Here is a 25,125-nt window from a genome sequence, read left to right on the forward strand (position 1 = left end):
GGAGAACGTTCTTCTGCCTTCAACATCCTCTAATATGACCGGTTTGGCAGTGGGTCAGTAATGGTGTGGTGAGGCATTTCTTTGGAGGGTCGCACAGCCCTCGATGTGCTAGCCAGAGGTACCTTCAGACCCATTGTGAGACCATATGCAGGAGCAGTCTGCCCTGGGCTTCTTCTAATCCATGAGAATGCTAGGCCTCACACAGAGTGACTGCAGACTTATCGGTTTCGACTGGACAACTCCTTTAAAATCAGGAAGGAAGATGAAAAGTTTGATTTCCTGATTATGAGTGGAATGGTGGGGTAGGAGGTGCAATTAACAGAAGTAGCAAAAGAAAGGGTTCAATAAACAGATCTGTTTTATGAGACACAAACAGCGGCACCTATCAAGTATAATAAGGTCAGGTGAGCTGTCTCTATTTTAATGTAAAAAATAGAAAGAAGGTTTCAAAGAACTGTGCAAAAATGCAATCAAGCCAAGTTAATCCCACTTACAGGTTTGTGTCAATGTAAAATATTATGTGTACCCCTAATTATCACTAAGTATTGCATATTCTTCTTCTTCTTTGGGTTCGCTTACATTAGCAAATAAATCGGACGAGTACAACGAGAGAAAAAAATTGTATTGCACTTGCTCCAATGTTACTCAATGAGTCAGTGCTGATCTGCGAGTTTTCTTCTCAGCTGTATTCGGACTGAGGAAAAAACTGCAGCATGTTCTGAATATCAGACAAGACTCACCAATGCAAGTCAATGAGTAAGAAAAAAAAAATCGGATGACACACAGATTATGCGTTTGATGCCCAATTTTTATCCACACCTCAAAGGAAACACAAAATTGTATCAACTATGCACAGGAAGTTCAGTCAGGACGCTCAGGATAGATAGATAGATAGATAGATAGATAGATAGATAGATAGATAGATAGATAGATAGATAGATATGGAGTTTATTTTTGAGCTTTTAGGTTTGTTTAACCTAATAAATAAATGAAAAGAAAACAATGTTTTCCCCCTATTTTATGAAACCAACAAAGGTAAAGCAGAAAGCTGTGAGCTGATATTATCAGGCTGGGAAGGTCCATGGTTATATGGCACTTGCCAGTCTAAAAATACTAGCCCGCAGCAGCCCCAGAAGTGTTGCATCACATTAGATGCTCCAATTCTGGCGCTCTGCCTTCACTCTTCCCCATTGCCCTGCTGCGTAGGCAATTGGTGTAATGGGGCTTGGGGTTGATGTCACCTGTGAACTGTCCCAAAACACATCTGGCATCAAGCCCTAGTAATAAAAAGTAAAAAACACACACAAAAAACATTTAACTCCTTGGCACTTTCCCTGGTGCAGGTCCGACGTAGCCCAGGGAATCCGACATAGTGCATAAATGGAAACCTGAAAAAGCATATAAAGAGAGAAATAAAAACAAGACACTGTACCTTGTTCACCAATTAGAAAATCAGGGTCCAACGCATGTCCAAAGTAGCACTTCCCTCAATGTTCCCCGATTCCATTATTAAAAGCCTATGGAGACTCGTTCTGAGGCTGTAGGCTTTTAGCAGCTGCCACTCCCGACTCATGCTACACTCCGCAAGACTCGACGGCTCTGAAGAACAGTGAAATCAGTAACTATAATGCTCATCAGAGTCGCAGGGGTCTCACAGAGGGCAATCTTTGGCCTCAATGATCTCCTGCCGAATTTATATGCATCAATGCTGAGGCTATTGATTGGCTTCCGACATCACATTTGTAGATGGCAAGTAATTGGCTGCAGGAAATTAAATAGAGGACAACATCGAGAGGCAGAGAATTAAATGGGTAAGTAGTGTTTTTATTAACTTTGTACAATTTCCTGTCTTCAGAACCCTCCATACTCCCCAAAAATTAAAATTGTATCTTGGACACATGCTTAATGTCAGCTTTCAGTTTATGGGATCATAATAACAATATAAAAAAGCCATACTAAGTCAAGGAATACACACTGATTTGTATTGTACAAGATAAAGATCATAGTGTTATATCACATCAAATAATTGTCAATGTGGTGCAAGTTTTCCAAAAGTAAATAACCTTTTTTGTCTTATGGTGCCTATGGGGCTAAAAACTTATCATCAGGTAGTTGCTAACTACCTTCCTGGCTGCAATTTCTGTCAGCTCAGAGCTGTCACGGGTAGCTCCTGCCAATGATTCTCCTGCTTCTGATGATATCACGTCGACAGAGCAGCATCTTCTCTTCTGCTCTATTGATGGGACTTCTCTGATGATGTCATGATGATTGATGGGCATCTGTGGGGAGTCGGCTGTCAATCAGCATGATGTCACGGCAGTGGTGCCCCGTAGACAGAGCAAACCAAAAGAAGAAGAGCTGATCTGTTGGCAAGAAGTGAAATAAAGCAGAGGAATCACCAAGTAAACCGTCAGAGATGATACTCATTCAAAACAGGCAGATAGTTAGCAACTATCTGCCTGTAAGCCCAATACACAAAAATAATAAAACACATTTCCGCAAAAGTCTGCAGCTTATATATATCCTAAGACTTGGCTCTTACGTTGAGGGTGTGTGTAGATTGATGCAATTTACACATTAATTGTAGTTAGAAGCTGTTTTATTAGTAGCCTCGTAGCCATACTCTCCTATGAGACTGCTAGTTTGGGTCAGGAGACCCACAGCTGATCCTGACATTGTGGTCTATATACAGAAGTATGAATTCAGGCTACAAGTGCAGTTGGTACATGTAGCGGACTAGAGGAAACTAGAGTGGACCCTCTGGACCGTGGGGAGACCTACCCCTGGGCGAGCGGCCTAAGGTGAGAAACGACCCCTATACAGGGACCGCAAGGAGCAAGCCCAGAGGTCACTTACCCACGGTGAAGATACCAGGAGGGACGGCTCCAGGAAGAAGGGCAAAAGGAGGCTGGATACTGGAGAAAGATTCGGGAAACCGCGAGAGAAACTGGAGGACACGGAAGCTGGAACAGAGCGACCGCTGAGGAAAAAACAAAACAAAACAATAGGTAAATAACAGGAACGGGTAACCAGAAACAGAGAGGTAATAACCAAGGAGCGGCAGGAACGGAAGGGAAGGTAGCACGGACAAAGAACGGAGTGCGAACACTGAGCAGGGAAACAACGGAGAGAGCCAAACGCAATAGCAGAAATGCTAAAACAATCAGGCACCAGGGAGCAGGAGAGCCTACCTCTTATAGTAGAGGCAGGAACGGGATTGGGTGAGAGAAGGGGTGACCTCATGACCTCAGGAAGAGGTAACAGAGAAGCTGAGCCTGCGTCCCTGAGGGAAGCTAGAGCGCCTGCGCAAAGAGAGAGTACCTGCCGAGAACCTGGGCACCGGAAGTGCTAGGGAAGCACAGGAGCGCGCGGACCCGGAAATGGATTGCCGGGAACATGCAGCAGCAGAGAAGGAAGATCCGGCGCTCACAGGAACAGGAGCAGGGCAGATGGAAGCAGGCGCCGGGGCCGAGCGATGAGAGCGGCGGGACCCGGGCAGTGCAGCGGTGGAGCGGCGCCGCAGGAGAGCGGCGTCGGTAACAGAGCGGTGAGAACGGCGCCGCAGGAGAGCGGCGTCTGTAACAGTACATGATAAAACAACTCTTTTCTTTTCAACTCTTTATTTTAAGCCAAAAATGCTTATTAAATGTAACACAGATGAAATTCTTTTTATGGAATTGTTAGTCCTAGTCAAAACAATCAATTGGAAACTTGGTTCTGCAGTATATTTATAATGAGTAATTATATTTATTTTTCAGATATTTAAAGAATTTCAGAGGATTGATGTAGATGTATATATAGCAGAGTATGATGGTAAGTTATTTCTGCTCCTAAATTCAATTTGGGTCAGTGTGCCCATGTCAGAATAAATGATATTGTATACCATAAAAATAAATGCATAGGCCGCTAGTTTTATAATATGCCTCATTATGTTTTAGATTATAATAATAATTATGGTGTGTGTCATAGAAAATATTAAGATTTCTAAAGCCACTGTAGTGAAGGGATGTTCTCCCCCTCCCTCCTCCCCTCTGACACAGATTTCCAGTGGCAAAAAAACAGCTGATAGTTTGAATCTCCAAGAATCAGATTAGTACAATGGGCATAAGGGAACAAGAAATCTTAATTAACATGCTGGAGTTCCTCTTAGAACAAAAGGCCCCAGCAGTATCAAGGAGGATGCCTTTTGTGCGTAGGCTAAGAGTTATAGTTTGGACAGGTAATTGAGATAATAGACCTCTTTTCAGAGGGTCGGACAACAATAGGGTACCTGTGTTTACACACGAATAGCAAAGTGGAAGGGTCTTTGTCCCCAGGAAATGCATTTTAAATTCAAGTGACATTGTGGTTTACTACAAGGGAAATGCTACAATAGCCAGTCCAGATGTATGTATGTATCTAAAGAAAATTATGGACATTGGAGTTTGTATAAATCCTATAGTGATGGGACATACATTTTCAGCTTCAGAGTGAACAGGGGAAAAATATGCATATTTATTTATAACCATTAAACCTTTTTATAAACTCCAAATCCATAGTGACCTGATAACAGTCATGTCCTGTTTGGTCTCTGGGTAACGATAAAATCCTGAAAAAAAAATATGGCGGCAATCTCAAACATCTGCGATCATCAGTAGTCAAGCTATCGCATAAGTTGAGAATTTCATAAAATCCTGAGGGGATGAGAACAACCCATAACCCGACCCACGTGAGGTCATCATGGGGGGGTGTGGGTGTAACTCAGGTGCAGATAAAAGGTCAAGCCGAATTATGATGTTGGTTCCTTTAGAGAGTGTGATGCAGTGACTCCTGTTACAGCTAGGGGGCGCTGTGTGTGCTCCTCAGGATATGCATGGAGGCATATCTGTGGTTATAATGGTGATGAGATAGTGACTGTCAGGATTGTAAGTGGCCGGTATGTGTCGCAGAGGGAGTCTGCGCTGTAAGCCTGATGTAATGCTGTTGTTCTGGGACCTGTAGTCACACAAGTGTTTGTATCGTTATGAAAGGAGACTTACTGGGCTAGTTCAAGAGCTGGTCGAACTAGCGGGTCGAACTAGCCACACACACACACACCACCCATCTATGGGAGTGGTTACAACTATATAATGTGACCATGGTGTGGTCACATGGTTCTGTAGTGGTTCCTGTGTATGGACCTGAGTGGTCTCTGTATTGGAGACTGTGTAGATCCTGGACAGCTTGTGTGTTGGGAGGTCCTGAGTGTAGACAGGATCCCTGAATAGCGCACTGTGAGGCCGTGGATCTGAAAACCTGTGTGTTGGGAGATCCTAGGAGTAGGATCAGATCCCTGTTAAGCGCACTGAGAGACTTGTGTGTTGGACGGTCCCAGGTGGGGACGGACGTCCTGAACAGCACACGCAGTGGCCTGTGTTGGAAGTCCTGAGAGTAGGACTTCCTGAATAGCACAATCTGAGTTGGAAGTCCTGGGAGTAGGACTTCCTGAAGAGCACATGGGAAGGCATGCATGCAGAGTCTGCAACGGCACTGCACTGGGGGAGCTACAGCCCATCTGAGGATATGGACTGACTGATGTGTGCCTGCCAGGCAAGTTGGTGATCCCAGTTCAGCACTTTCCCTGGAGGAAATAGAACTGGCAGGAGGTCAGAGTGAGGAGCAGGAGCTCCAGAAAGGTAACACCCGGGAGGGGGGCTATCATAACGGCAGAGATGTATCTGCCAGTGGAACAGACTGTTGGTGCTTGTTGTGTTCCATGGATATTGATGAACTGTTCAGCGTACAGTCACACATGGTAGCTGGACAAAGTGAGAAGTCCGGCATGTTTAATGAACTGTGAGTTGAAGCCGTATAAAATGTATATAATGAACTGTGCATGTCCCGGTTTATGCTGCATAAAAGAAAACCGGATGGACTGATTATATGAGAAAAACTTGCTTGTGTGACTGAATCCCGTTGCTAAGCGAGTGTCCCCTAACACATGTAGTAAGCGCTATCTCACAAGAGATACACTTCGTTGTATGCATGATTCCCATCCACTGGACGTTCTTCAAACGAAGCGCTCTCCTTCACTAGACAAAATCATATCTGTGATCAGTGTAGTAAGTATATTTTGTTTTATCTGTTTTATTTTATGTAACTGAATATACTGTATTGTTTTGTCCCCTTTGTAAAATCTTTTGTACATTTTTATAAACCCTGCCTATCGTTTGGTTTAAACGGAACCTGTCAACAGGATTGTGCACAGTAACCTATAGACAGTGTCAGGTCGGTGCCCTTATACTGATTAAAATTATACCTTGGCTGATGAAATCCGTCTTGTGGTTGTCTTTATTTTCAGTTTTGAGCTAATGATATGCTCATGCTTCGGGGCGGGCCTGTGGAGGGTCTCCATGTGGTGCTCTGATTAGGTATTCATAATGAAGACTTCTGACAGGTCACTGATCTCTCAGTGACCTGCCCTCTAGTTTACATAATGAATATTATATATATATATTGAAAAAAAAAACTTCTACAGGCAGGCGCGAGCCGTGCCACCTGCGCTGCAACATAATCGCATATGTACTGTGTATATAATTAATATGTTTGAGGATATCCTGATATATATATATATAAAAAAAAAATCAATTGGAAAATGGCGCCCGCCTCACCTGCACAGTAGCAGCTATCAGTGATCCTATGAGGGATCAGTGACCTGTCAGCAGTCTTCATTATGAATAGCTAATCAGAGCACCAAATGAAGACCTCCCCCACAGGCCCACCCCGAAGCACGAGCATATCATTAACTCAAAACTGAAAATAAAGATTAAACAACAACCACAAAATGGAATTCATCAACCAAGGTATCATTTTAATCAATATAATGGTGCCAACCTGTCTGTAGTTACTGTGCGCAATCCTGCTGACAGGTTCCCTTTTAATATAAAATTTAACAGTTCTGTTTTTTTTAGTCTGTAACCAGCAACCACTAAGTCATACGCTACAAGAACCAGGCCTCCAGTCAGCCTGTGTAAACAACTGGTGTGAGTAGTTTGGGGTTATCATGGAGTTCAGTGACTGTATCAGGGTAATATACACTGCTCAAAAAAATATTGTGAACACTTAAACAGCACAATGTAACTCCAAGTCAATCACACTTCTGTGATATAAGCCTGTCCAGTTATGAAGCAACACTGATTGTGAATCAATTTTTCCTGCTGTTGTGTAAATGGAACAGACAACAGGTAGAAATGATAGGCAATTGGCCAGACAACCCCTATAAAGAAGTGGTTCTGCAGGGGGTGACCACAGACCATTTCTCTGTTCCCATCCTTTTTGGCTGTTTTGGTTACTTTTGCATTTTGTCATTCATCTCACCTGTAGAGGTACTGTACAAGAGCATGAGGCAGTGTCTATAAAGTACAGAAGTTGCTCAAGTAGTACAGCTCATCCAGGATGGCACATAAATGTGAGCTGTCACAAGAAAGGTAGCTGTGTCTGTCAGCACAGTGTCCAGAGCATGGAGCAGATACCAGGAGACAGGCCAGTATACCAGGAGATGTGAATGGGGCTGTGGGAGGGCAACAACCTAACAGCAGAACTGCTACCTCCTCCTTTGTGCAAGGAGGAACAGAAGGAGCAGCGAGAGAGCCCTGCAAAATGACCTCCAGCAGGCCACTAATATCCATGTGTCAACTCAAACTGACAGAAACATGGTATGAGAGCCCGATGTCCTCAAGTGGGTGTTGTGCTTACAGGCCAACATCGTGCAAGTCCATTGACACTTGCCAGAGATCACCAAGATTGGCAGATTCGACATTGGCCCCTTAAACTGTTCACAGATGAGAGCAGGTTCACACTGAGCACATGTGACAGAGTCTGGAGGCGCTGTGGAGAGCGTTCTGCTGTCTGCAACATCCTCCAGTATGACCAGTTTGGCAGTGGGTCAGTGATGGTGTGAGGAAGCATTTCTTTGCAGGGTCCCTCAGCCCTCTATGTGCTACCCAGAGGTACTCTGACTGCCATTGTGAGACCATATGCAGGTACCCAGGAACCTGGGTTTCTTTTGATCAATGAGAATGCTAGGCCTCATGTGGCTAAAGTGTGTCAGCAGTTCCTGCATAATGAAGGCATTGATGCTATGGACTGGTCTGCCCTTTCTCCAGACCTGAATCCAATCGACCACATCTGGGACATCATGTCTCGTTCCATTGACCAATGCCAGACTGTCCAGGAGTGGACTGATGGTTTAATCCAAGTTTGGGAGGAGATCCCGCAGGAGACTTCATCCGCCGCATTATCAGGAGCTTTCCCAGGCATTGTAGGGAGGTCATACAGGCCCGTGGAGGTTACACACTATTGTGTGACCTTGTTTTGAGGCATTTTCACTGAAGTTGGATCAGTCTGTAATTTGATTTTCCACTTTGATTTTGAGCAACTTTCCAAATCCAGACCTTCATGGGATATTAATATTGATTAACATTGATCATTTTTATATTTCATTGTTCTCAATGTTCTCAACATTTGCATCTGGAATATTTCATTCAGTGTTACTTTGGATGTGGTATTTTAGTGTTCTCTTTATTTTTTGGAGCAGTGAAAATATATTCCATGCATTGGAATCGGAGATGTATATACCATAAGCTCACTTTTAATTTCCCGATATCCGGCCAATTAATGCAAACAGCCTGCAGCTTCCTCAATTGATTGTCAGGCAATCGAGTAATTGTCCGGACGATAGGGGCAGCAGAGGGCTGTTTGCTCCAAAGATACAGCGAGTGCATCTGAGATACAACCCCACTGGGCTGCGATCTTTGACAGTGTGGCTACAGTCATCCCTCTCTATTACAATCACTTCCCAGCACTTTGATTGATAGCCTGCTATGCACACATATGCCGAAGAGCAGATTGGCGGTAGGGTGAATACAATTTCAGTTTCTCCCTGCCACAACACTTCCAGTAAGCCATCGTTTTAAAGGGACTCTGTCAGCCTAGAATTACTGGGGCTCACAATCTAAATTTCATATCAGTATGTCTTTGTAGTGTGGGAGGAAACAGGAGAACCCAGATGAAACCCACAATACAGAAGAGAAATTACAAACTCCTTGAACCCAGAACCCCAGTGCTGCAAAGCAACAGTGCTATTCACTGAGCCACCATGTTGCTGATTACCGTAGCTCCTTTCCTAGCTAGACCCAAGTGGCTATAGAAAAAAGTGTTACTGTATCTGCTTTATAGTTACAAGTGATCTATAACAATTGATTTTCACTCTATAACAGATAATGTATTAAGACAATTGGAAAGATGCGGATTTTTTAATGACGCAATCAAGACAGAGCTTTGTTTCCTGACTACCCATGATGCTGTTTTGTATATACAGAAGCAGAAAAAGAGCTTATGTAACCGTAGTGTATTAGATACGGTAAGTCAACTTAACATCAGGGTTTATGAATTCAAAAAACTTTACATTCAACTTCCAAATCTATATTATTAGTTATTATTAAAATTATCATAATAAAAAGCAATAAGAATAAATGTGAAAACACATGCATTTCTACCACTGGTTAATATCTATAGATCAACTGGGCAACAGTGATAACTAATTGTAGAAAATAAATAACAAATTACTGACTACATTACATAAAATACATTAATAGTTCTTTGTTCTTTGCAGTTCTACAGATGAGTTTATTATGCACTATGCTTATGAAGAAAATAGCTACACATTCCCCCTTCCCTCTTCATAAACAGCTACACATTTTCCCCTTCCCTCTTCATACTGTCTCCTCATATATTTCACCCCTTACTTTCCATACTATATCATCATACCTCCCTACTCCCCATACTGTTTCCATACCGTTTTCACCCCACTCCTTATTCTGTTTCCTCACATATTCCACACTCCCCATACTGTATCCTCACAGATCCTCCTCCCCATATTGTGTCCATGCTACTCCCCCTTGCTCCTCATACTGTGTCTGCACCAATCCCCCACAACCCCATCCTCATACTGTATCCATACCAATCCTCCTCTGACTACTTATTCTGTGTCCACATCAATCTCCCCCTCCCTCTTCAAACATTTCCCCCTCTCTCCATACTGTTTCCTCATGCATCTCTGCTCCCCATACTGTTTCCGCACCCATTCCCCTCTCTCCTCATACTGTGTCTGCACCAAAGCTCCCCGCACCTTATACTGTCTGCACAATCCCTTCCTATCCTTATATGGTGCCCGCACTAATCCACCTGATCCTCTCACTGTATTTGCACCAATCCCTCCACTCCCTATACTGTGTCTGCACAACCCCCAATCATCATACTGTGTGAACAGAAGCCTCCCTCTCCTCATACTGCGTGCGCACTAATCCCCCCCACTTCTCATACTGTCTGCACTAATCTCCTTATTCCTCATAGTGTTTCCGCACAAATCCCCCCTTACTCCTCATCTGAGAGATGCGAGTACAATTGATTGCTTAACTCAGTCTGCTGTCAGCTTAACAGTCGGTACAGAGAGCGGCCAACTCCCACTGCGGTGGTGTCAAAATGCAACTGCTGGTAAGACAAGTGAATTGCTGCATCTGGTGGCCCGACAGAGCCCTTCATCTTACCGTGCCCAGGGCAAATACACCGCTCGTTCCCCCTAGATATACCCCTGCACAAACTTATTCCATTTGCTTCATTAAAGTTAATTACTCCATCTGGGTTTCCACCCAAATACTGTCTTTCAGAAATCCAGATGTAAGCCCTAACTGAGTCACTGATATGTACCTAAAACGCGATGTGAACCTGGCCTATAATGTGTGTAACGTAGGTTTTTCTACCACATTTAACTAAGACAATTTTGAAACTTGTTTTTAAGACATCACAGATGCAAGAATCCAGCCAACTAGTGGAAATGAAAAACTTAAAAGAACTGACACCTTCACAGTATTTGCAAAATCAGCAGGAAGAGGTGAGATGATTATTCATTTTTTTATGGTAGATAATGTAGGAGGAAATCTAATTTAAGCGGAGTCATAATTAAAGGGTTTGTCAGGGCATATAATATTGATGACCTATTCAAATTATATCAGACTTATGAAGATCTGACATTCGACACCCCCCACAGATCAACTGTTAACCCCTTCATGCTCCATGATGGACATATATATCATGAAGTGTGTCAGGGACTTTGATGTCCAATCACTACTGTTACCTTCTTTTATGACACTGTCAATCATCGACATTGCATTGAAGTGCAGCAATCTATTTTGTATATTATACCAAAAAATCCAAGGAGAGAATTTAAACCCAATTTTCTTTTTTTGTTTCAAGTAGACACACGAATATGTAACCAAAACAAGCTACTTGAAAATATAATAACACAAAAGAGATTTATTTTTAATGATAAAAACATAATATTTTATTAAATGTGAAGACACTAACAAACAATGACACAGACAGTCGGAGGAGGCACAGAAAAAAATATATATATAAAATTCATGTATATAAAAGGACCACTAATAACAATATATATAAAGTATAGTAATATTATGTCCTTTCTTTTTTATTTACTTAACAAGTATGCATGAAACACGGCAAAGAACCACTATTAAATAAAAAGATATGTGTAGTAAAGTGCACTGTGCACTGTGCATAAAGCTAATAGCAATAGTAATAACTGTATAAGGTATAATACCTATAGCTCCTATATATAATAGTTTCTATAAGGTCCAAAGCTAAAGTGCATTATAAACCACTAGAAAAAGATATTATAATAAAGTGTACTGTGCACTATGCATAGGGCTAATAGCAATAGTAGTAACTTCATAAGGTACAATACCTATAGCTCCTATATATAATAATCACTATAAAGTCCAAAGCTAAAGTGCATTATATAGGTGGCTGACCTTACCAGTGCTCATGATATATCTGTGCCTCGACCCCGCACTCCAACGCGCGTTTCGCGGCACGTCGCTTCCTCAGGGAGTGGTATGGGGTGGCAATGCTGTCAGCCCTTTATATATTGCCCACTAAAGTTAAGGCCAATCATGGAACTAAAGGTGGCGCATCCCCCGTCACCCGCGGCGTCGGCGTCCCTGGCACATGGCCCGCGGCAACGTCACAGAAAGGCGCCTGAGCGCCGTCGGCAACGTCACAAGCAGGCCACGTGACAGGACCCGCCCGCCCAGAGCACAGAGGATGCGCACAAGCGCCACGACCGCCATGTAGGTGCTGGGCAAAAGTGAGGGCAAAAATATTAACTACTGGTACTATAAACGGCGCATCCCACGTGACCGAAGTACAGGCACCCCCGGCACATGACCCGCGGCAGCGTCACAGGGAGGCGCCAAAGCGCCACCCGCAACGCCGCAAGCGGATCACGCGACACGGGCGCCCCCCCGGCCGCAAAGGATGCGCACAAGCACCAAGAACCGCCATGATGAAAAAGGGCAAATGCAAGGGAAAAGAAGGTCCAAATATTCATCAGATAATATGAAATACCAAAAAGTATGATAAACAGATAACGCCCCAGACACCACCGCAGCGACCACGACCCACAGTACAAAAAACCCCGCGATGGCACCCCAGAGAAACGCCAAAGCGTTCCCCGCAGTGTCACGTAGGAACAATGGGACATAAACGCAAAGGGGGCAGGAACCGCACATCGGCACCACAAATCCAATTAGATAAACCAGGCAAATTATACATCATATATTTTGTTAAAAACCCCAACATGATATATCGTAAATATGAATAATTATAACATATAATAAGCATTACAAGGGGAAATGCTAGACCCACCAAATAATATAAATGAAAATAAATAAATAAATTATATTAAATACTCATTTATAAATATACATGTAAACTATGCATATACACACATGCATATACAAGATATACTATAATACAAAAACAAATGTGGTTAATATGTGCATAAAGTGTATTCTTTTCTTTTTCACCAATAAAAGTGTCATCCTGTTTTTAAAGTTTTTGTGCATAAGAAAAATATAAAAATAAAAAAGTATACTGTAAAACAAACAGTAGTCCTATTGAGAGTGCTATACAAAAATAGTGCTATTCGTGTTAAAGTCCAGAATTTCCTCCAGGAATGCTTTGTCTGTTTTCTCACTTTGTCATCCCATCCTGATGCATATCCATATGTTACAGACCCATCACAGTTCTAAAAATAGTGAAGAAAATAAAAACAATTACAATCATGGTCATAAATAACAATTCAGGTTCCATACAAAAGACAGCCAGCAATTACCACCCTATATAGAAGAAATATAAACATAGGACAAATACAAAAATTAAAAGCATTTAAAATAAAAAACAACAAAATAAAGTTAAAGTTAAAATCAGGCAGACGACAGCGCAGAGATCCAAGGGAGAAGGAAACAATAGATTATTACAGAAAACTAGAAAAGCCCCACTGGTCATTAAGGCCATATGGCTTCACTGTTCTCAAATTAGTGATCCAACGACATTCCTTTTGGGCTAATCTTTTCATAATATTGCCCCCACGAATGCCCAAATGAACTACATCAATACCTCTTACTTGAAGCTCAATCGGACCAGAGGGATGGAATTCTCGATAATGAGCTGGTATCGTTTTTAGTTTCACAAAATCCTCCTTCTGCAAATTTTCTGAGTCCAAACATCTGGCGGATCTGATATCCTTTACATGTTCTAATATTCGCACCCGAAGTTGTCTTGACGTGAGTCCCACATAAATAAGCCCACATGGGCAGGTCAGATAATAAATAACTGACATAGTTTTACAGTTGATCGAATGAACAATTTTGAAATCCCGTGTTTTAGTAGAGTTGCTAAATGTTTCTGTTTTGATCATGTATTTGCAGGCACTACATGTGCCACAGGCACGTGATCCCCATTTGGGTCCTCTAGAGTCAAAAATGAAACTAGATTTGGGTGCTATATAGTGACTATGTGTGATAGTCTCACCAATAGTTCTACTCCTCCTTGCCACAACCAGTGGCCGATCCTCTACAAATTTTGCAAGACCAGGATCCTGTTTGAGAATTGGCCAAAATTGGTTAAATATACTGTTCATATCATTCCATCTCCCATGGTAATTTGTAATTATTCGCAATCGAGAATCTTCTTTTTTTTATGACTTTATTTTGTAATAGCAGATTTCGATCCAGTTCTTTGGCTTGTTGATAACCTCTGTTAATGTCCTCAAACTTATACCCTCGATCCAGAAATCTGCAGGTCATATCTCGGGCCTGTGCCTCGAATTCTTTATCAGTATCACAGATTCTTTTGGCGCGAATAAACTGGCCCTTTGGAATCGCCCTAATAGTATGTCCCGGATGTGCTGACTTTGCATGTAATACAGAGTTAGTACTAGTTTCTTTCCGGAAAATTGTACTGTGAATACAGCCCATCTGGTCTACCGTTAGTTGTAGATCCAAGAAATCCATCTTATTAGTGGTAATCTTAAAGGTCAACTTTACATTCCAATCGTTGTCATTCAGATGCATGAGAAATTTGTCCAGCTCCTTTCTTTCCCCCTGCCAAATAAACAACAGGTCATCGATGAAGCGCATCCAACTCACTACAGAAGGGCCTTGAACATTATTCAAGTATGGCAACATATGTTCACGTTCCCAATGACCCATAAAGAGGTTGGCATATGAGGGCGCAAAAGCCGCCCCCATAGCCACACCTCGTTGCTGTACATAGTATCTGTCCTTGAACGTAAAATAATTATGGGTCAATGCGTGCTCCAATAATTCCAATAGTAAGCATAGTAGCTCACCATCAATGCCTTTGTTTGACAAAAAGAATCTTGTTGCAGAGATTCCCTGTTCATGATTTATGCAGGTATAAAGAGATTCTACATCTCCAGTAACAAGAAACATATCCGGTTCCAATGTAATCCCTTGTAATCTCTGAAGAACATCTGCAGAATCTCTTACATAAGAGGGTAATTCCTCAACACAGGGCTTCAAATAATAGTCCAGGAATTTGCAGACCGGTTCATTCAGTCCCCCACACCCTGATACTATAGGTCTACCAGGTGGATTGGACAGATCTTTATGTACCTTAGGTAGGAAGTATATTGTTGGAATTACAGGATGATTAATGCGTAGACCCTCCCAGATACTTTTAGTAATAAGGCCTCTCTCTAATGCATCATCCAGGGTGCTGAACAATTGCCTCTGAAAGGCGGCTGTGGGGTCTGAAGCCAATTTCTGATAGCACTCAGTGTTATTAAGCTGTTTGAATGCTTCCTTTTCATAAAGTTGTATTGGCCAGACCACCACATTACCGCCTTTATCGGCCGGTTTAAAGATAACCTGTTTCATATTCTTTAGTTCGTTTAATGCTTGCCGTTGTGCCACTGTTAAATTATCGAATGGTCGGTACATCTTAAGTTGATACAACTCATTACATACCATCCTCACAAATATCTCCACAGATGAATTCAAAGAAATGGGTGGGAAGTTTGTTGATTTTTTTCTTATAAAGTCCGGGAACTTACTTGGTGCTTGTTCTTGTTGCTCGAGAAGTAGTTCCTCTAATGCGCGAAGCGCTTCCATTTCTGCCTCTGTTGAGAAGAGTGTATTAGAATGGTTCTTACCCTCATGGAACTTTTTTAAAAGAAGTTTTCGTGCAAACAAGAAAACATCCCTAATTGCTAAAAAAACATCAAAGTTAGACGTAGGGCAAAAAGTCAAACCCAAAGAAAGAACTGAAATTTGAGCTGGTGATAGAACAGTGTCAGATAAATTAATTACCTTTAAACTGTTACTTTGTGCTGGCTCTTGATATTTATTGTAATTCCGCCCATTTGTCCTTTGGCGAGTATTATATCGCCGTGGATTAGTTGATACATTCGACTCAGTTGATATGTGTGAGGAGCTACTCGAAACTGAAGCCATAGAGTTTGTACGAGTAATGTTTTCATTCTTTCTCCATCTATAGACCATATTCTGCTGATAATCAGCTTGATCCCTCTGAAATTTTTGGATTTTGATTTTCTTAAGGTCCTCTTCCCATTTAATGTAGTCTCTATTTAATTCCTCCTCAAATACAGTCATTTCCACTGTTGTCATTTTATCTCTAAGCCTATCTTGAATAATCCGTATCTGTCCCTCTATTGTTTCCATTTTTTTCTGATCAAGGGAAATTAACATCTCCAAAAAGGTTTTGGAACAGCTATTGCAAGCTTCCTCCCATTTGTTCTTTATCCCCACATCATCAATTATAAATGAGGGAAATATCTGCACACGCAACCCTCTGGGTACAAATTTACGTTGTAAATACTGCTCAAGGGTTTTACTGTTCCACCAAGTTTTGGTGCGTTTAAACAAAAGATCCCTTAGCTGCCGTCTGTCTGCCATTAAAACATCAATATTAGCATTAACAACCACATTCTTATCTGGATTGTCCCCAAAAATTGTAGATATCTGTGAGAGCCAGTTAGTGTCCCGACTTTTATAATCCATGGTAGAAAAGGTTACTCCTGGAAAACAAAATACACTTTACCAAAAAATCCAAGGAGAGAATTTAAACCCAATTTTCTTTTTTTGTTTCAAGTAGACACACGAATATGTAACCAAAACAAGCTACTTGAAAATATAATAACACAAAAGAGATTTATTTTTAATGATAAAAACATAATATTTTATTAAATGTGAAGACACTAACAAATAGTGTTGAGCATTCCGATACCGCAAGTATCGGGTATCGGCCGATACTTGCGGGTATCGGAATTCCGATACCGAGATCCGATACTTTTGTGGTATCGGGTATCGGTATCGAAACAACATTAATGTAAAAATGTGTAAAAGAGAGAATTAAAATAAAAAATATTGCTATACTCACCTCTCCGACGCAGCCTGCACCTTACCGAGGGAAGCGGCAGCGTTCTTTGTTTAAAATTCGCGCTTTTCTTTCCTTACGTGAAGTCCCGGCTTGTGATTGGTTGCGTGCCGCCCATGTGACCGCAACGCAACCAATCACAGCAAGCCGTGACGTAATTTCAGGTCATTCAGTATTTTAAAATTACGCTCCGGCTATGTGATTGGTTGCGTCGCAGTCACATGGGCGACGCAACCAATCACAGCAAGCCGTGACGTAATTTCAGGTCATTCAGTATTTTAAAATTACGTCCCGGCTTTGTGATTGGTTGCGTCGCAGTCACATGGACGACGCAACCAATCACAAGCCGGGACATCACGGGAGGCTGGACTCGCGCGAATTTTAAAATGCGCGCGTGTCCAGCCTCCCGTGACGTCCCGGCTTGTGATTGGTTGCGTCGCCCATGTGACTGCGACGCATCCAATCACAAAGCCGGGACGTAATTTTAAAATCCTTAAGGACCTGAAATTACGTCACGGCTTGCTGTGATTGGTTGCGTCGCCCATGTGACTGCGACGCAACCAATCACAAAGCCGGAGCGTAATTTTAAAATACTGAATGACCTGAAATTACGTCACGGCTTGCTGTGATTGGTTGCGTTGCGGTCACATGGGCGGCACGCAACCAATCACAAGCCGGGACTTCACGTAAGGAAAGAAAAGCGCGAATTTTAAGCAAACAACGCTGCCGGTTCCCTCGGAGAGGTGAGTATAGCAATATTTTTTATTTTAATTCTTTATTTTACACATTAATATGGTTCCCAGGGCCTGAAGGAGAGTTTCCTCTCCTTCAGACCCTGGGAACCATCAGGAATACCGTCCGATACTTGAGTCCCATTGACTTGTATTGGTATCGGGTATCGGTATCGGATTGGATCCGATACTTTGCCGGTATCGGCCGATACGTTCCGATACCGATACTTTCAAGTATCGGACGGTATCGCTCAACACTACTAACAAACAATGACACAGACAGTCGGAGGAGGCACAGAAAAAAAAATATATATAAAATTCATGTATATAAAAGGACCACTAATAACAATATATATAAAGTATAGTAATATTATGTCCTTTCTTTTTTATTTACTTAACAAGTATGCATGAAACACGGCAAAGAACCACTATTAAATAAAAAGATATGTGTAGTAAAGTGCACTGTGCATAAAGCTAATAGCAATAGTAATAACTGTATAAGGTATAATACCTATAGCTCCTATATATAATAGTTTCTATAAGGTCCAAAGCTAAAGTGCATTATAAACCACTAGAAAAAGATATTATAATAAAGTGTACTGTGCACTATGCATAGGGCTAATAGCAATAGTAGTAACTTCATAAGGTACAATACCTATAGCTCCTATATATAATAATCACTATAAAGTCCAAAGCTAAAGTGCATTATATAGGTGGCTGACCTTACCAGTGCTCATGATATATCTGTGCCTCGACCCCGCACTCCAACGCGCGTTTCGCGGCACGTCGCTTCCTCAGGGAGTGGTATGGGGTGGCAATGCTGTCAGCCCTTTATATATTGCCCACTAAAGTTAAGGCCAATCATGGAACTAAAGGTGGCGCATCCCCCGTCATGTATATTAGTTCGATTGCCCCCACACCCTCTCAATACAATTGAAGAGGGGATGATCTATTATGACAGACAAGGGCTCGCTCAAGGCCCACATACCTGTCATGTCATCTCTTCTGTAGCTAGCCATCAAGGAGACTGTCATTTTTACCATATAAAACAATACTGCATTATTGCTGTATATAGTACAAGAAACTGTAGGTTCACGTCCTCTATGAAGACTAACACAGTAAAAAGTTTTAACGCCTTCCTGACATTGAACATACTGAAACATCCTATTTTGAAGTGACTTACTGTATATAATTACAGTTAGTGTCAATTAGTTGCGGGTGAGCACTCAGAAATTGTTTTACTGACGTCTGCATAGTACATTTCAAATATATGTTTAGGTACAGAAATTCAGTGAATATTACTATGGTATTTGTTATATTACAGTCATTTTTTTAGCATTTATAGTTAGTGTTGGTGCTCAGTAATTATTTTTATTGACGTTCGTTTGGTATGTTCTTTTCATACTCTCATTTTTTTAATTTTCTGCTCTTTTATGCTATCATTTTACTATTCTTTTTTCAATTTTTTTTCTCCTTTTCTTTTTCTCTTCTAATCAAATAAAGTTTATTCTAACTCAATACAGTTTACACTAAACAGCAGAATACATTTTTTTTTACACAATACACTTAAAAACTCTACAGACTTACACACACATACACAAGCCACCCGTGTGAAAAAATAAAATGTACTGCTCTTCCCAGCAGAGTGTATTCAACCGAGGAGGCATACGCCTTCCTCAAACCTGACACCAATAGCGAGGGAGAGGATGAACCATCCAGATACCCCAGGACTGAAAATGGGTCAGCGCCACCTGTTAGTGACCCACTGTGAACTCCAACTCCTGAAGATTATTTGGACCAATCAGGAATCCAATTTGATACTGACAACCTCACAGATATCGCCTTTCAAAGTCTTTTTCACTGAGGATTTTGTAAATCTCATTGTGGCCCAGACAAATTTATATGCCCAACAATTATGCTCCCAAAAAACTACTTCATAGTTTGTTAATTGATGACGTTTTGGGGTCTTATGCAAAATATTTGCAGTATTGGAGTGTGGATATTTTATAGTATTACATTCCATTTTTCGCATAGCGATGACCCATACATGCTTTGAGGTCATTTTCAAATTTTTGCATTACAACAATAATGCATAGTGTCCACTCCGAGATTATCCCAACTTTGACCGACTTTTTAAAGTTAGGTCAGTCATTAAATAAATTTACTTAGGTGTACCTTTCCGAAAGGGACATCTGTGTAGATGAGTCCCTAATACACTCCAAGGGAAGGCTTAAATTCTGTCAATACCTGCCCAGTAAGAGGGCAAGGAACGGAATCAAAATGTATAAACTGTTCAAGAGTACCTTAGGGTACAGCCACAGATTCAGGATTAACGAATAAAGGGACACCCGGATTGAACCCCGAATGCCCCCTACCCAGGGCGTGAGTGGAGAAATTGTGTGGGAATTGGTTCACCCATTGCTGGATCAGGGTTATTACGTCTACAAGGATAATTTCTACACCAGCATCTCATTCTTCAAGTGCCTCCATAGGTCGCTAATTGGGCAGCTACTCAGAAAGAGTGAGAGCAAAGCCCAATATAGCAACCACATGAGGGATGTCCTTTTCTTGAGCCCAATACATGGTAATGGTAGTGCCCTCAACACTGTACTAGATACATCTTCACAGGTCCCCAAGCCAGAATGTGTCCTGGTGTGTATAATAAGAACATGGGGGGGAGAGTTGATCTCTCTGATCAAATTCTCCAACCTTACAGTGCCATGCGGGAAACTAAGGTGTGGTACAAAAAGCTGGCTGTGCACATCATACAGACGGCAATGTATAACTGTTATATGCTATCACAATGTGCTTGTCAGATAAACACATTCCTTCACTTTCAGGAGGTATTAATAACGGTTCTAAAATTTGGAAGTCAGAAAGGATAGGGCCTCAGTATCTCTGGAACCGAAGGTGCCAGTATTGTACCAGGGTAACATGTCCCAGATGAGGTCCCTCAAACTGCAAAGAGAAGAACGTCACAAAAAAAGGGCCAAGTGTGTAACAAAAGAGGAATAAGACATCTCTTGGCAATGCAACACCGAAAAACATAACCTGTGCATAAAAGACTGTTTCAAAGTATGCCACTAATCCGTAGATTACTGCATTTATTTCTGATTTACTCTAATTTATTGCACCACATGATGTACTCTGCACAATTTACTGTACATATGCCAACCTTATGTCCTCTCCACAAACCGCAAATGCCAACCTGATGTACTCTAAACAGCTTACATATGCCACCACATTCTAAAATTAACATTCCACAAAAACCAGAAATAAAATTATCTCTAAATACCCCTTGATCAATTTAAATATAGGGTCATTTTTGGAGGGTTTCTGCTGTTTTGGCACCTCAAGGGTTCTGCAGATAAGACATGGCGCTCGCAATATTCTAAAATTCTGTGAAGCATCTGTGGGTTCAAGGGGCTATCCATCCCTCTAAATAAATTTATTGAGGGGTATCATTTAAAAAATGTGATCACTTGTGGGGGGTTTCTATTGTTTTTGCACCCCAAGGTCTCTACAAAAGCAACATAGTGCCTGGAAACAATTCCATCAAAGTCTGCGCTTCAAAATATCACTCCTTCCTTTCGGAGCTCAACAGTGTGCCCAAACAGTATTTTTCCATCACATATAAGGTATATGTGTACTCAGGAGAAATTGCACAACACATTTTGAGGTCCATTTTTGTGAAAATACAAAATTTGGGTCTAAAGCAACATTTTTGTGGGAAACTTTTTTTTTATATTTTCACGGCTCAACGTCATAAAATTCTGTGAAGCATCTGTGGGTTCAAGGTGCTCATTACACATCTGGACAAATTCCTCGAAGGGTTTAGTTTCCAAAATTGGATCACTTGTGAGGGGGTATCCACTATTTAGGCACATCAAGGGCTCTGTAAAAACGACATGGCGTTCGCTATCTTTTCCAGACAATTTTGTGCTCCAAAAGTTAAATGGTGCGCTTTCCCTCATGAGCTCTGCCCAAACAGTAGTTTTCCACAGCATATGGGATATTGGAGTACTCAGGAGAAATTGTACAACAAACTTTGGGGCCCATTGTCTCCTGTTAACCTTGTGAAAATAAAAAGTTTGGGGCTAAGGCAACATTTTGGTTGGAAAAAGTAAAAAGTTCATTTTTTCCTTCCACACTTTAATTTCTTTGAAGCACCTGAAAGGTTAATAAACATCTTGAATGTGGGTGCAGTTTTGTTGAAAAAATGAAAAATTGCTGATACACTTTTAAACCTTCTAACTTCCTAAGAAACAAAATATGTTTAAAAAATGATGCTGATGTAAAGTAGACATGTGGTAAATTGTATTTAATAACTATTTTGTGTGATAATACTATCTGGTTTACGGACATGAAAATTACATTTTGAAAACTGCTACATTTTCCACATTTTTTTTCCTATATTGTGATTTTCTGACGCAAAAAATATTGACCTAAATTTACCACTAACATGAAGTACAATGTGTCACAAATAAACATTCTCAGAAACAGTGGAATACAGTGAAGCGTTCCAGAGTTATTACCACATAAAGATACACTGGTCAGAATTGTAAAATTTGGCCTGGTCAGGAAGTTGAAAACAGGCTTGGGCATGAAGGGGTTAAAAAATATAAAAATTCATCAGTTCACAATAAAGAAATGTGAAAAATAAAAAATATCAGTCGATAGATAAATATAAATAAATAAAATATAGATATAAATATAGATGATAATAATAATATACCAGTGCGCTCAAAAAAGTCAGATCCATCAAAATATACAATTAATTAAGTTGATTAGTAAATGCTGTAAAAGGAAAAAAAAACACCAGTATTGCGTTTTTTGGTCACCACAGTAATACACAAAACTCAATAAGAAGCGATGAAAATATAGGATGCATCCCAAAATTGTTTAAATAAAAAAAATTACTTCTCCCGCAAAAAGCAAGCTCCCACACAGCTCCATTGATGGTAATGTAAAAAAGTTACAGACCTTAAGGCGACACAATGTAATTTATTTTTCTTTAACAAAATCCTGAATTATTTTTAAACAAATAAAATAGTATCAACACAATCATGCTGACCTGAGAAATTATGCATCTAGGTTATTTCTACTGCACAGTTAAGACTGTAAAAATAAACCCCCCAAAACATGACAAAATTGTGTTTCTTTTCACCAATTTACTACACTTGGAAGATTTTTGCCTTTTCCCCTTACTCTATATGATAAAATGAATGGTGTCATTCAAAGCTACGAAAAACAAGACCTCATCCATCTTTGTCAGTGCAAAAATGAAAAATGATGGCTATTGAAAGAGGGGAGGAAAAAATGAAAATGCAAAAATGAAAATTGGCTGTGTTCTTAAAGGGATAACAACATAGTTCCGTTTAAATGGTGGCGGGCACAGTCGAGTTCTGCAGATCAGGTCCCATTAGATTGAATGGGAGCTGGTTTGCAGTTCTTGGCAGTAGCTGCTACATATTGAAATGAGCTATATCGCTCAGCTCCATCAGATTTTAAAATCTAGCCACCAGAATACCTAATAGTATCTGATGGGTGGGAGTGCTGGTTGTCAGACACCCACAGGTCTGTTACCGATAACCTATCCTAATGATATGTCATAAATTTGATATAATTTGATATACTCAAACATACCCTTTAAGGAAATAAAGTTGCCTAAACTTTTCTTGAAGAACATCCAGTTATACAGTATAATTCACAATATGGTAGCAAAATGCCACCTGGCGGTTGGACTTGTGGAATTGGTTTTAGGAACTAAAACCAGTCAGTTGTTATATGCTGCCCTGAGGACAGAATGAAATTATGACAGGACTGCTAATCTATAATCTATATAAGCAGCATTCATGGGAAAAAGCACAAGAAGATATCTCTGTCTTTTTTGCCCTTTCTTTCGGCCTTGATCTAATTGATATCACTATTAAAACTGAGAACACTCCTCAACATTGAAATTGCAACAATAAAAAGGAAAAGTCATACAATCATGAAAATCACAGGATGGATAGACATAGCAATGATATGCAAATGATGAAAATTGAAACTCATTTTTGAAAACTTCTAAATTTATTCAGTATGGAGTATGAGCTACCATTGATTTCACATGACAGCTCTCAAAGACTCAGGGCCGGCATTAGGGCCAGGCAGACTAGGCAGCTGCCTGGGGTCCCCACTCCCTTGGGGGCCCCCAGCATCTACAGCAGAAGCTTCACTGAAAAGAGCATTATCAGTGAAGCTTCCGATGTAGAGACACAGTGGCAGTGAAGAAAAAAGAGCGTGCAGTGAAGCACAGGAGCAGCGGCCACTGAACCTCCCCCATCAGAGTGATAGACGTGCTCATTGGCCAGTGCTCCTGTCCTCCTGCAGGGAGCCTGTGAGGGGAGAGAGACGTAGAGATGGCAGCTACCAACCTGAGCTGTGAGGTAAGTAGTGCAGCACTGTGTGTGCGGCTCCTGGTGGAAATGGCTCCTGTCCTGCTGTCAGCGCCTCCTACTCTTGTCGGCAGTCCCAGCAGAGTAGAGGGAAGGAAGGTGTCTGTCTGCTGGGACAGTGCTGCTGGGAGCAGGAGGAGCTGCATCTGATAGTGTGGAACATCTCATTCCCTCGAGCATAAAGCAGTGTATGTGTATCTGAGGTGTGTGCAGTGTGTGGTGTGTGCAGTGTGTGTTATGTGTACTGTGTGCTGTCTGTGAGCTATGTGTATGTGTTTATGTGAATCACATGTATCAAATTTGTTGTGCAGCATGTGTGTGCCATTTATGCATGTGTGTATAAATGCGTGTTGTGTGTGTGTATATATAAGTGTGTGCCATGTATGTGCGTGTATAAATACGTGCCATGTATGTGTGTGCCATGTATGTGTGTGCCATGCATGTGTGTGTATAAGTGCGTGCCATGTATGTGTGTGTATAAGTGCGTGTGCCATATATGTGTGTGTGTGTGTGCGTGTCATGTGTGTGTATGTATGAATAAGTGTGTGCCACGTATGTGTGTGTGTGTGTATATAAGTGTGTTCCATGTATGTGTGTGTATATAAGTGCGTGCCATGTATGTGTGTATAATTGCGTGTTATGTATGTGTGTGTATACTGTATAAGTGCATGCCATGTATGTGTGTATAAGTGCGTGCCATGTATGTGTGTATAAGTGCGTGCCATGTATGTGTGTGTGTGAATAAGTATGTGCCATGTGTGTATGTACGAATAAGTGTGTGCCATGTATGTGTGTGTGTATATAAGTGTGTGCCATGTATGTGTGTGTATAAGTGTGTGCCATGTATGTGTGTGTGTATAACTGCATGCCATGTGTGTGTATAAGTGTGTGCCATGTATGTGTGTGTGTATATATAAGTGTGTGCCATGAATGTGTGTGTATATAAGTGCGTGCCATGTATGTGTGTATAATTGCGTGTTATGTATGTGTGTGTATATAAGTGCGTGCCATGTATGTGTATATAAGTGCGTGCCATGTATGTGTGTGTGTGCATAAGTATGTGCCATGTGTGTATGTACGAATAAGTGTGTGCCATGTATGTGTGTGTGTATATAAGTGTGTGCCATGTATGTGTGTGTATAACTGCGTGCCATGTGTGT

General features: G+C 41.2%; 1 protein-coding gene across 2 annotated transcripts in view; it reads left to right on the forward strand.

Moving 5' to 3' along the window:
- LOC143775967 (pendrin-like) overlaps nt 1-25,125 on the forward strand; it is a 271,334-nt gene that overhangs the window by 240,805 nt on the left and 5,404 nt on the right. For both annotated transcript variants that reach the window (XM_077264781.1, XM_077264783.1), the window contains exons 18-20: nt 3,759-3,813; nt 9,237-9,379; nt 10,817-10,909. In XM_077264781.1, the coding sequence (XP_077120896.1) occupies nt 3,759-3,813; nt 9,237-9,379; nt 10,817-10,909 (291 nt within the window). The remainder of the gene's footprint in view (nt 1-3,758; nt 3,814-9,236; nt 9,380-10,816; nt 10,910-25,125) is intronic.

The sequence above is a fragment of the Ranitomeya variabilis genome, chromosome 5, assembly GCF_051348905.1.
Source record: "Ranitomeya variabilis isolate aRanVar5 chromosome 5, aRanVar5.hap1, whole genome shotgun sequence".
NCBI lineage: Eukaryota > Metazoa > Chordata > Amphibia > Anura > Dendrobatidae > Ranitomeya > Ranitomeya variabilis.